The sequence below is a fragment of the Papio anubis genome, chromosome 16 (assembly GCF_008728515.1).
Source record: "Papio anubis isolate 15944 chromosome 16, Panubis1.0, whole genome shotgun sequence".
Taxonomy (NCBI): domain Eukaryota; kingdom Metazoa; phylum Chordata; class Mammalia; order Primates; family Cercopithecidae; genus Papio; species Papio anubis.
The window spans coordinates 19598549-19610606 of record NC_044991.1 but is presented as its reverse complement, the minus strand read 5'-3'; the positions used below and the strand labels follow the sequence as shown (position 1 = coordinate 19610606).

The 12058-nt window shown below is 50.0% G+C and overlaps 2 protein-coding genes across 4 annotated transcripts in view; one reads left to right on the top strand and one right to left on the bottom strand.

The window, feature by feature from the left end:
* Window positions 1–165: 165 nt before the first annotated feature.
* SELENOM (selenoprotein M) lies at window positions 166–2936 on the bottom strand. Its single transcript, XM_003905444.3, has 5 exons — window positions 2726–2936; window positions 1268–1303; window positions 1017–1051; window positions 596–674; window positions 166–516 (listed from the first exon to the last, which is right to left on the bottom strand). Exons 1-5 carry the CDS (start codon window positions 2852–2854, stop codon window positions 358–360), a joined length of 438 nt encoding a protein of 145 aa, XP_003905493.2. The 5' UTR covers window positions 2855–2936; the 3' UTR covers window positions 166–357.
* A 448-nt stretch (window positions 2937–3384) lies between these two features.
* Window positions 3385–12058, top strand: part of INPP5J (inositol polyphosphate-5-phosphatase J) — a 27059-nt gene continuing 18385 nt past the window's right edge. For all 3 annotated transcript variants that reach the window (XM_009217120.4, XM_021921469.2, XM_021921468.2), the window contains exons 1-3: window positions 3385–3492; window positions 5645–5783; window positions 7611–7766. The gene's annotated coding sequence lies outside the window, so the exon portion shown is untranslated. The remainder of the gene's footprint in view (window positions 3493–5644; window positions 5784–7610; window positions 7767–12058) is intronic.

Below are 12058 nucleotides of genomic sequence, written 5' to 3'. Positions count from 1 at the left end.
CGTCTCCTGGGGGTGGGGAGGGGGTTTGAACCGAAGGCGGCTCTGCAAGGTCTCCAACTCCAGCAGCCAGGCACTTGGGAATGCGAGGTCCCGCTGGGGTCCTCAGAGGTTCTTCTTTCGACCTCCCACCCCATCCCCCCGCAGCAAGCAATGAAGGAGTCGAGCCTCAGTTAAGGCAGGAGGGAATTTAGTGGAGCTGGGGAGGGAAGAAAGTGGGGTTGGGAGAACCTTTCATCCCTGCTGGCCCGGGGACGGGGCATTGGCCCTCAGCAAGAGAGGTATTCCCGGGATGCTGAGCGCTTCATTCTGTCTCCAGGACTCAGGCAGGGTGGTCCCAGCTCCGCCGCGCCCCCGGACCTACAGGTCGGCGTGGTCCGAAGTTTCCTCCGGGGGCCTAGCGGGCGCCCACACGTACTCGGGGGGCACCTGCGCGTCGGGCGCCGCCTTGCGGTAGAAGCCGAGCTCCTGCACCAGCGCGTTGATCTCTTCGCGGGTCATTTCACTGAGCGGTATGCGCTGAGGCGGAGGAGGAGCGGGGTCAGCAGACTGGGTCTCACCTCTGGCCTTGCCCCCAGCCCGCCTCCCACGGCCTCACCTCCAGTTCCTCGTAGCGGCGGCCCAGCAGCACGAGCTCAGGGTCGGCCCCAGGGAGGTGTTTCATCACCAGGTTGTGACTGGAGGTGGTGTTAAGGAGGGTGGTGGTGGGCAGAGGGAGGTAGTGGTTCCCGCAGCCTTACTGATGGGAACAGCATTGCCTCCATTGCTGAGCGCTTACTCTGTGCCTGGGTGGGGCCAAGGTCTCCGCTTATACGTGAGAAAATTAGGGTTCATTCTGTGGCAGTCATCACTAGTCAATCTCTCTTGCCCACCCAACATGGAGACCACCTCAGAATCCTCTGGGCGGCCACTACCAATCAATTCCACTTGTCAGTTGAAAACCATCTGCCACCCCTTTCTTAAGTGGAGATTCTCCCAGGTGCCCAACCCATTTCCCCTCCCCCAGAACAGAAGGATACTAGAATGGAATGTCCTGGGTGACGAAAGCCTTCACCTGGGGAGGAACCAGAGCATCAGAGACCATGACCCCAGTCTCCTCGAGGTACAGACGGGGCACTGAAGCCCAGTGAAGTCATAAAGCAAGTCAGGTGCAGGCTCCTGACTCTTAGCCTAGGGATCCTCCCCCCAGCCCCAGTCATTAGGACCATGTTGCCCACTCCCCAAGAGGCTCAGGGGGAACAGAGCTAGGGACCTCTTCCTTCAAACTCACCTCCTTTAGGCGGTTCAGCTGTCATCCCCCACAGGTCTGGAGGGGGATAAAATGGGATAGGTCAGAAGTCCTTCACATTTATACCAGCCACATCCCCAAAGCCATACATCCTTATCCCTGAGTTGGGTCGGTCTGTGAGTTATCCCTGGATCAGCAGTTCCCAAGGTGTGAAGGAAATGCTGGCCCCTTGTGGACAGAAGGGGAAACTGTGTATACAGCTGGGGAGACTCAGGCCTACAGACACCAGGGAAAAAGAGCAAGGCCAGAGACCCGCAGTGTGCCTGCCAGCCTTGGGGCCTGTACATCCTACTGGCTGTTGACTGACTCCCAATGCCCAGGGGAAATGATCACCCTGCTCCTCTTAAGCAGCAGAGACCTGGGCTTGGCCTTTGATCCCTGAAATCTCACAGTGGAGGCAGACCAGAAGGAAACACCTCAGAATGGCCCTGGGGGCCCCCATTAGAGACACCTACCATCTGGTCCCTACTCTACACAGGCAGACCTCACCCTGCCTGCCACCTGCGGCCCAGCCCCACAGACCATCTGCTTGCTTCCCTGACATGGGAGGGTGGGAGGACTCCTCCCTGCCTTCCCTGAGGAGACACCACCATCCAGCAGGAGTGCAGACCCCAGGACCACCCACTCCAGCCCTCCTCCATCCTACCCTCAGCCCTTTCCTTAGAGACAGGGTCTCACTATGTCCGCCAAGCTGGTCTTGAACTCCTGGGCTCAAGCAATCCTCCTGTCTTGGCCTCCCAAAGTGCTGGGATTACAGGGGTGCACTACCAGCACCCAGCCATTCTACACCTTTTTGTCAGAGCTGACAAAAAGCTCAGAGGAGGGCTGTGATGGTCAAAGTCACATAGCAAGACAGGGACTCCGAAAGGGAATTTCCTGGTAGGGGGAGCATGGGAGGCTGCTGCAGAGTAAATGTTGACAAACAAGTTCCCAACTTGGTTCCCCCTCCGAGTTGGCCCCCTTCCCTGGCTCCTGCATATGGAAGGAGGCACCCAGAAACTCTTCTCTCCCCCTAGAAAAAGGAAAAGAGACTTTCTGGAACCTCAAGCCCTGGAACTGGGTGGGGGAGGAATTCCAGGAACATGAAGTGATGGGGGATGGGAAGTTGGGACAGGATTGGGAGTCATAGGCCACGAGAAGAGTTAGGAGACTGCTCTGTCAGTGTGTCTGGGTGTCCGCTGGCGGGCCGGGTAGGGGGAGCTGGGGAAGGGTTCGGAGTTCCAGGCCCCAAAGTCGGTGTCTCAGACTTCCACGGTGGATGCTGGGGTCATCTGGGGCTAGGGAACAAGAGGGACGGTCCCGGCGCAAGGGGGAAAGCAGGGACTCGAGGTTCGAGGTGGTCCTGGGGCCAGGGCAGACGGTGCTCCCATGGGGCCGCAGGGTTGGGGGACGGTAGGGTTGGGGGACGGTAGTGTCGGGGCTGGAGGCCGGCGTACTCACCTCTACCCGGGCGCGGGTCAGGCCGCTCAGACGATTCCAGTCCGGCCGGTAGGCAGTGGCGGCTGTGGCTGGGGCCACAAGCGCCGCGAGAAGCAGCAGCAGCGCCAGCGGAGGCAACAGGAGGCTCATCGGGACCCGGCCGCAGGTGATGCGCAAGCTGGAGGCGAACCCCCGAGTCCCTGCGCCACGTCTGGGCCTGTAGGCTGGCCCCGCCCCCGCCCCCGCCCCCGCCCCCGCCCCCGCCCCCGCTAGAGGCCCAGCCCCGCTGGAGACCACGCCCCCAGCGATCGGTCTCCGCCCCACGGCTCCCCGCCGTTACCTCCCGCTTGCTCAGGGTGAGGTCCCGGCTCCTCCCTGGCCTTTGGGCCTTCACTTTCCCAGGTCCAAGAGTGTCCACGCTCCTTTTGTAGAGCGAGGATGTGGACGCTCCCACAGGATGCGGCCAGGCAGCGCCACCTCACGCCGGCAGAGGGTGCCGGCGAGACGCAGAGGGTGCCGGCGAGACGCTGAGGGACACGGGAGTTTCTGAGCCAAACCAGCCACTTTAAGATAGGGAAACTGATAGGACACCCAAGAAAAAAAAAGGAAGAAAGAAAGAAGAAAAAATAAGATAGGGAAACTGGACTTTCTGAGGACTCCTCGCTTTGGAGCGTGGGAGATGGAGAGTGAGGTTCCGTAGAGAGGGTGCGGCTTCTGGGAGCCACTGAGACCTACCAGCGTGCATTCTACCATCCACAGCTACTGCTGAGCAGACTCTCTGTCCTGGGGTGAGGAAAGGAATTTGTTACTCAAAGGTGGGAAAATGCAAAGAGGGTTACAGCTGTTAGGCCACAACAGGGTCTTAAATCAGCTGGGTTATATTTACGGAATCAGGATTTACTTTTTTTTTTTTTTTTTTTATGTGGCTATCTAATTCAATTAAAAATCTTGTCTTTTTCAGTGCTACTCTGCAGTGTTACCTCTGTTATATATAAATAGGCAACCATGGCCGGGCGTGGTGGCTCACACTTGTAATCTCAGCACTTTGGGAGGCCGAGGCAGGTAGGTCATTTGAGGTCAGGAGTTCAAGGCCAGCCTGGCCAACATGAAACCCCATCTCTACTAAAAATACAAAAATTAGCCAGGCGTGGTGTGGGCGCCTGTAATCCCAGCTACTTGGGAGGCTGAGGCAGGAGAATCACTTCAACCTGGGAGGCAGAGGTTGAAGTGAGCCAACATCCTACCACTGCACTCCAGCCTAGGCAACAGACACTCTGTCTCAAAAATAAATAAATAAATAAGCAACCATATAAATATCTGGGAGTCTACTTATGAATATTGTACCCTATTCTACTCCTCCAGTGCATTTGTCTAACTATGCTGTCTTATTAAGTATAGCTTTATAGTCAGACTTGACATCTGGTTGTCTGTTGGTCCTCTAGCTTTGTTCTTTCTGCTTTTTTTTTTTTTTTTGAGATGGAGTCTCATTCTGTCGCCCAGGCTGGAGTGCAGAGGCCCGATCTCGGCTCACTGCAACCTCCGCCTCCCAGGTTCAAGCGATTGTCCTGGGCGCCACCATGCCCAGCTAATGTTTTTTGTATTTTTAATAGAGATGGTGTTTCACCGTGTTAGCCAGGATGGTCTCGATCTCCTGATCTCATGATCCACCTGCCTCAGCCTCCCAAAGTGCTGGGATAACAGGTGTGAGCCACTGCACCTGGCCCGTTTTTTTTTTTTTTTTTTTTTTTTGAGATGGAGTTTCCCTCTCATTGTCCAGACTGGAGTACAGTGATATGATCTGGACTCACTGCAACCTCTGCCTCCCGGGTTCAAGTGATTCTTTTGCCTCAGCCTCCCAAGTAGCTGGGATTACGGTGCCCGCCATCATGCCCAGCTAATTTTTGTGTTTTTTTTTTTTTTTTTTTGAGACTGCGTCCTGCTCTGTCCCCCCGGGTGGGCAGCGGCCGGATCTCAGCTCACTGCAACCTCCGCCTCCCGGGTTTACGCCATTCTCCAGCCTCAGCCTCCGGAGTAGCTGGGACCACAGGCGCCCGCCACCTTGCCCGGCTAGTTTTTTGTATTTTTTAGTAGAGACGGGGTTTGACCGTGTTAGCCAGGATGGTCTCGATCTCCTGACCGTGTGATCCGCTCGTCTCAGCCTCCCAAAGTGCTGGGATTACAGGCTTGAGCCACCGCGCCCAGCCTAATTTTTGTATTTTTAGTAGACATGGGGTTTCACCATCTGGGCCAGGCTGGTCTCGAACTCCTGACCTCAAGTCATCCACCCGCCTTGGCCTCCCAAAGTCCTGGGATTACAGGTGTGAGCTACTGTGCTGGCTTTTTTTTTTTTTTCTTTTTGGGACAGAGTCTTGCTCTGTCACCCAGGCTGGAGTGCAGTGGCTCAATCACAGCCTGAACCTCCCAGGCTCAAGCAATCCTCCCACCTCAGCCTCCTGAGTAGCTGGGACTACATGCATGCACCACCATGCCCAGCTGATTTTCTTTATTTTTTATTTATTTTTTTTTTTTTTTGAGACGGAGTTTCCCTCTCATTGTCCAGGCTGGAGTACAATGGCATGATCTGGACTCACTGCAACCTCTGCCTCCCGGGTTCAAGCGATTCTTTTGCCTCAGCTTCCCAAGTGGCTGGGATTACAGGTGTCGGCCACCACACCTGGCTAATTTTTTGTCTTTTTAGTAGAGACGGGATTTCACCATGTTGATCAAGCTGGTCGCAAACTCCTGGGCTCAAGTGATCCTCCTGCCTTGGCCTCCCAAAGTACTGGGATTACAAGCATGAGCCATCATGCCTGGCCTATGGCCTACATTTTCCTGTGGTGAGGGCCATGTGTAAGCCCACAGCCTCAGTGAGCCACCGCAGGCAGTCTAGCTTTGTTCTTGAAGGCTGTCTTGACTATACTCGGCCTTTCGCACTTCCAGGTACAATGTAAGGCCAGCTCGTCAACCTCCACAGAAAAACCTTCCACGTTTCTATCAGGATTTCAAATTCCCATTGGGGAAATCAATGTGGGGAGACTCTACAGCTTTACATTATTGTGTTTTTTCTACCACGAACATGGTAAGTCCCTCCATTTCTATAGGTCTTCTTTAATTTCAGTAACATTTTGTGATTTTTAGAATAAATATCTTGCATATCTTTCATTAGATTTATTCCTAGATATTTAATTTTTTATAGCATTACAAACTCTATTGTTTTTACATATTCATTTTCAAGTTGCTTGGCAGTAGCATATAGGAAGACAATTGATTTTTGCATATTAACCTTGCAGCCAGTGGCCTCACTGAATTGCTTACTCTAATAGTTTAACTGGAGATTTTTAAAAATTTTCTACATATGCATATTATATCACCTGGAAATAAAAGTGGTTTTCTTCCTTTCTGATCCTTATACCTTGGTTTTGTTTCATTGCACTGTCTTAATTGTACTGTCTGGGACCTCTGGTACAATGTTGACTAGAACTGGTCATCGTCTTTTTCCAGAGATCATCTTTTTTTTTTTGAGATGGAGTCTCACTCTGTCGCCCAGGCTGGAGTGCAGTGGCGCAATCTCGGCTCACTGCAAGCTCTGCCTCCCGGGTTCACGCCATTCTCCTGCCTCAGCCCCCGAGTAGCTGGGACTACAGGCGCCCGCCACCATGCCCGGCTAATTTTTTAGTAGAGACGGGGTTTCACCGTGTTAGCCAGGATGGTCTCAATCTCCTGACCTTGTGATCCGCCCTCCTTGGCCTCCCAAAGTGCTGGGATTACAGGCGTGAGTCACTACGCCCAGCCCCAGATGTCATCTTTAAACGATCATGTTTGCTGTAGGTTTGTTACTGATGTGTTTTTTCTATTTTTCTTAGAGCTTTTATCTTGAATGAATGTTGAACTTTGTCAAATGTTTTCCTGCATCTATTGAGATGATCATGTGGTTTTTCTCCTTTATTTTATTAAATGTGGTAAAATACATGAACTGATTTTCATATGTTAAACCTTGCATTCCTATAATAAACCAATTTGGTTGCAGAAAAAAAGAGATAGGAAAACTGAACCCTAGGGAATCCTTGTTTGCATTATTTGTTTATTCAGCAGATTACAGGGTCTTGTTGCTGACTAGGCTGGTCTCGAATTCCTGGCGTCAAGTGATCCTCCTGCCTCAGCCTCCCAAAGTGCTACAATTACAGGTGTGAGCCACTGCACCTGGACTTTTTATTTCTTTGGACAAAAATTCCAATCAAGATTTTTATTTCCCAGAGCACACATTGTGGTGATGGAATATTGTGTACCCTGTGGGGGTTGGCAGGATAAAGGGATTAATACATATAAAGCTTATTAGAACAGTACCTAGTACAGGACGGGCGCAGTGGCTCATACCTGTAATCCCAGCACTTTGGGAGGCCAAGGAGGGCGGATCACCTGAGGTCGGGAGTTTGAGACCAGCCTGACCAACGTGGTAAAATCCCCTTGCTACTAAAAACACAAAAATTAGCCGGGCATGGTGTGCATGCCTGTAATCCCAGCTACTCAGTAGGCTGAAGCAGGAGAATCACTTGAACCTGGAGGCGGAGGTTGTGGTGAACCGAGGTGGTGCCACTGCACTCCAGCCTGGGAAACGAGCAAAACTCCGTCTCAAAAACAACAACAAATATATATATATATTAGCTGGGCATAGTGGCAGGCGCCTGTAGTCCCAGTTACTTCAGAGGCTGAGGCAGGAGAATCCCTTGAACCTGGGAGGTGGAGGTTGCAGTGAGCCGAGATCGCGTCACTGCACTCCAGCCAGGCGATGGAGTGAGACTCTGTCTCAAAAAAAAAAAAAAAAAAAAAAAAGTACCTAGTACAGTGTTCGCTTTCATTATCAGTTCCTTCCTTACCTCATAAAGACCCCGTGAACTCCATTTTGCAGGTTAGAAAACAGGCTCACAAAGGTGAAATGAGTGAACTGTGCATTTGGGACTTGAACCCAACATGTCTCTGCACTCATCTGGAGAGTCGGGAGTTTCTTCCTTAGAGTGGGTTCATGGTCTCACTGACTTCAAGAATGAAGCCACGGACTTTCGCGGTGAGTGATACAGCTCTTTTCTCTTTTTCTCTTTTCTTTCTTTTTTTTTTTTTTTTTTTTTTTTTTTTGTTTGGGGGTTTCCCTTTCTGGCGCGCAGTGGTCGGATCTCAGCTCACTGCAAGCTCCGCCTCCCAGGTTAACGCCATTCTCTTGCCTCAGCCTCCCGAGTAGCTGGGACTACAGGCGCCCGCCACCATGCCTGGCTAATTTTTTATATTTTTTAGTAGAGATGCGGTTTCACCATGTTAGCCACGTTGGTCTGGATCTCCTGACCTCACAATCCACCTGTCTTGGCCTTTCAAAGTGCTGGGATTACAGGCTGTTTCAGCTCATAAAGGTGGTGCGGACCCAAAGAGCAAGACTTACTCTGAAGTGCGAAAGGACAAAGCTTCCACAGCATGGAAGGGCACCCAAGCAGGTTGCAGCTGCTGGCTGGGGGTGGGCGTGGGGGGGTGGTGGCCAGTTTTTATTCCCTTATTTGTCCCCGCCCACATCCTGCTGATTGGTCCATTTTACAGCGTGCTGATTGGTGCATTTACAATCCTTTAGCCAGACACATCGCACTGATTGGTGCATTTACAATCTTCTAACTAGACAGAAAAGTTCTCCAAGTCCCCACTCAACCCAGGAAGTCCAGCTGGCTTCACCTCTCAATCTAGGCATAAGCAGATCACTCTTTCTGCCATCTTTATGTGCTGCCATAATGGTGTGCATGAATGTCCTGGCTGATGCTCTCAAGAGCACCAACAATGCCAAAAGAGAGGCAAACACCAGGTACCTATAAGGTCGTGCTCCAGTGTCATCATCTGGTTTCTAACTGTGGTGATGAAGCATGGTTACATTGGCGAAGTTGAAATCATTGATGATCACAGAGCTAGGAAAACTGCTGTGAACCTCACAGGCAGGTTAAACAAGTGTGAAGTAATCAGCCCCAGATGTGATATGCAACTCAAAGATCTAGAAAAATGGCAGAATAATCTGCTCCCATCCTGACAGTTTAGTTTCATTGTACTCACAACCTCAGCTGGCATCATGGACCACAAAGAAGCAAGACAAAAACACACAGGAAGGAAAATCCTGGGATTCTTTTTCTAAGGATGTAATATGCATTTGCAGATAAAATGCCTACAATTAAAAAAAAAAAAAAAAAAAGAACAGATCACCAGATTCAGATGCCAGTTCTCTTCTTCATGCTTTCTTCAGCAAACACAGCAAGTCCGTCACTGTCCTCTTTTCCCTTTGAATCTAGGGACTCCTTCTCAATACTGAGCCAAGGCTGCATTATGACTTTCATGGATGCTAGGGTTTTCTTTTTTCTTTTTTTAATTTTTATTTTTATTTTGAGATGAAGTCTTGCTCTGTCACCCAGGCTGGAGTGCAGTGGCGCAGTCTTGGCTCACTGCAACCTCCACCTCCTAGGTTCAACCGATTCTCGTGTCTCAGCCTCCTGTGTAGCTGGGATTACAGGAGCATGCCACCATGCCCAGATAATATTATTTTTAGTAGAGACAGGATTTCACCATGTTAGTCAGGCTGATCTCAACCTCAAGTGATGCGCCCACCTCGGCCTCCCAAACTGCTGGGGTTACAGGCATGGGCCACGGTGCCCGGCCTCTTTTTTCTTTTTCTTAGAGCCAGGGTCTTGCTGTGTTGCCCCAGCTAGTGTTGAACTCCTGGCCTCAAACAATGCTCCTGCCTTAGCCTCCTGAGTAGCTGGGATATGGACACATGCCTCCATTAAATATACATAATATACATAAATATTATATATACATTTGACTTTCAATTGCTTTGGTAAAAAGATAACTATAATCTAGGCTGGATTCATTATTATTAGTATACGTTTCCTTTTTTTTTTAATAACGTTAACTTCCCAGTGTATCCTTCTCATTTTAAAGGATATTAAAAACATTTACGGCCAGGCGCGGTGGATCATGCCTGTAATCCCAGCACTTTGGGAGACTGAGTCGGGCGGATCACGAGGTCAGGAGATCGAGACCATCCTGGCTAACAAGGTGAAACCCCATCTCAACTAAAAAATACAAAAAATAACTAGCCGGGCGAGGTGGCGGGCGCCTGTAGTCCCAGCTACTCGGGAGGCTGAGGCAGGAGAATGGCGTAAACCCGGGAGGCAGAGCTTGCAGTGAGCTGAGATCCGGCCATTGCATCCCAGCCTGGGTGACAGAGCGAGACTCCCTCTCAAAAAAAAAAAAAACAAAAACAACAACAACAAAAAAAACAAACATTTTCGGCCAGGCGCGGTGGATCATGCCTGTAATCCCAGCACTTTGGGAGACTGAGTCGGGCGGATCATGAGGTCAGGAGATTGGGACATCCTGGCTAACATAGTGAAACCCCTTCTGTACTAAAAATACAAAAAATTAGCCAGGCGTGGTGGCAGGTTTCTGTAGTCCCAGCTACTTGGGAGGCTGAGGCAGGAGAATGGCGTGAACCTGGGAGGCGGAGCTTGCAGTGAGCTGAGTTCACGCCACTGCACTCCATCCAGCCTGGGTGACAGAGTGAGACGCCATCTCAAAAAAAAAAAAAAAAATTTCATGGACCCCCTAAAAGTATGGTGGGCCCTAGACAATGAGCCTACTGTGCCTTCTAGAGAAGTCAAGTCTACACTGAGTCTTTTGTTTGCACCCTGCTAACTTCCCCTTCACTAACTTGATTGTAAAGATATAAAAATAATAGGCTTGGCTGGGCATGGTGGCTCATATCAATAATCCTAGCACTTTGGGAGGCCCAGGCAGGGAGATCACTTGATGTCAGCAATTCGAAGCCACCCTGGCCAACATGGTGAAACCCCTCTCTACTAAAAATACAAAAATTAGCCGGGCATGGTGGTGTGTGCCTATAATCCCAGCTACTCAGGAGGCCGAAGCTGGAGAATCACTTGAACCTGGGAGGCAGAGGCTGCAGTGAGCCAAGATTGTGCCACTGCACTCTAGCCTGGGTGATAGAGCAAGACTTTGTCTCAAAGAAAAAAAAAAGCTTAGAGCTGTTATTTAATGTCTGTTTTCTATAAATATATGAGTATATTGTCAATATGATTGGTCCTGTCCAAACTGTTCACATAGTAAGCTATCTCTAATACTCTGTTTACTGCTGTGGGAATATGAATTCACCCTGGCTTTCTGAAGGGCAAAATCAAAACCCTAAAAACATTTTTTGACCCAGTAATTCCATTTTTCGGAATTAGCCCCAAAGTAATCATCAGAGAAAGGACTGTTAGGTCAAGCTTGTTTATTAGAATACCATTTATTGTGGTGAAGATTTGGGGATACAACCTAAGCATGTCACAGCAGGGGATGAGTTAAATAAATGAGAGTACCTCCATAGGATGGAAAACCATGCAATTGTTAAAAATGATGCAGCAGCCTGGGCATGGTGGCTCACACCTGTAATCCCGGCACTTTGGGAGGCTGAGGTGGGTGGATCACCTGAGGTCAGGAGTTTGAGACCAGCCTGGCCAATATGGTGAAGCCCCGTCTCTACTAAAAATACAAAAATTAGCTGGGCATGGTGGTGGCTGCCTGTAATCCCAGGTACTTGGGAGGCTAAGGCAAGAGAATTTCTTGAACCCAGGAGGCAGAGGTTGCAGTGAGCCGAGATCACACCCCTGCACTCCAGCCTGGGCGAGTGAGATTCTATCTCAAAAAAAAAAAAAAAAAGATGCAGCATAGATTGACAGACATGGAGAATGTTCGTGGTTATGGTATTCAATAGCAAGAAAAAAGCAACAAAAGCAGTAATATAGTAATATCAATTGGGAGTTGTGATGCTGTGGGCTGCAAGTCACAGAAACCCCAATTTAAACTGGCTTAAACAATAAAGGGAGCTGGTTGTGGTGGCTTGTGTCTGTAAACCCAGCTACTCAAGAGGCTGAGGCAGGAGGATAACTTGAGGCCAAGAGTTCCAAACTACCCTGGACAATATAGTGAGAACCCATCTCTAAAAAAACATATTTAAAATCTAGCCAGGTATGGCAGTGCCTGTAGTCCCAGCTACCCCAGAGGCTGAGGTGGGAGGATTGCTTGAGCCCAGGAGTTCGAGACTACAGTGAGCTATGATGATGCCACTGCACTCCAACCTGGGAGACAGAGTGAGACCCCATCTCCTATAAAAAATAAAAAATAATGCAGTGAGCCTAGATCGCATGACTGCACTCTAGCCTGGGCAATGTAAGACCCTGTGTCAAAAAATAATAAAAATAAAGGGGCAGGGCCCGGTGGCTCATGCCTGTAATCTCAGCATTTTGGGAGGCCGAGACAGGTGGATCATTTGAG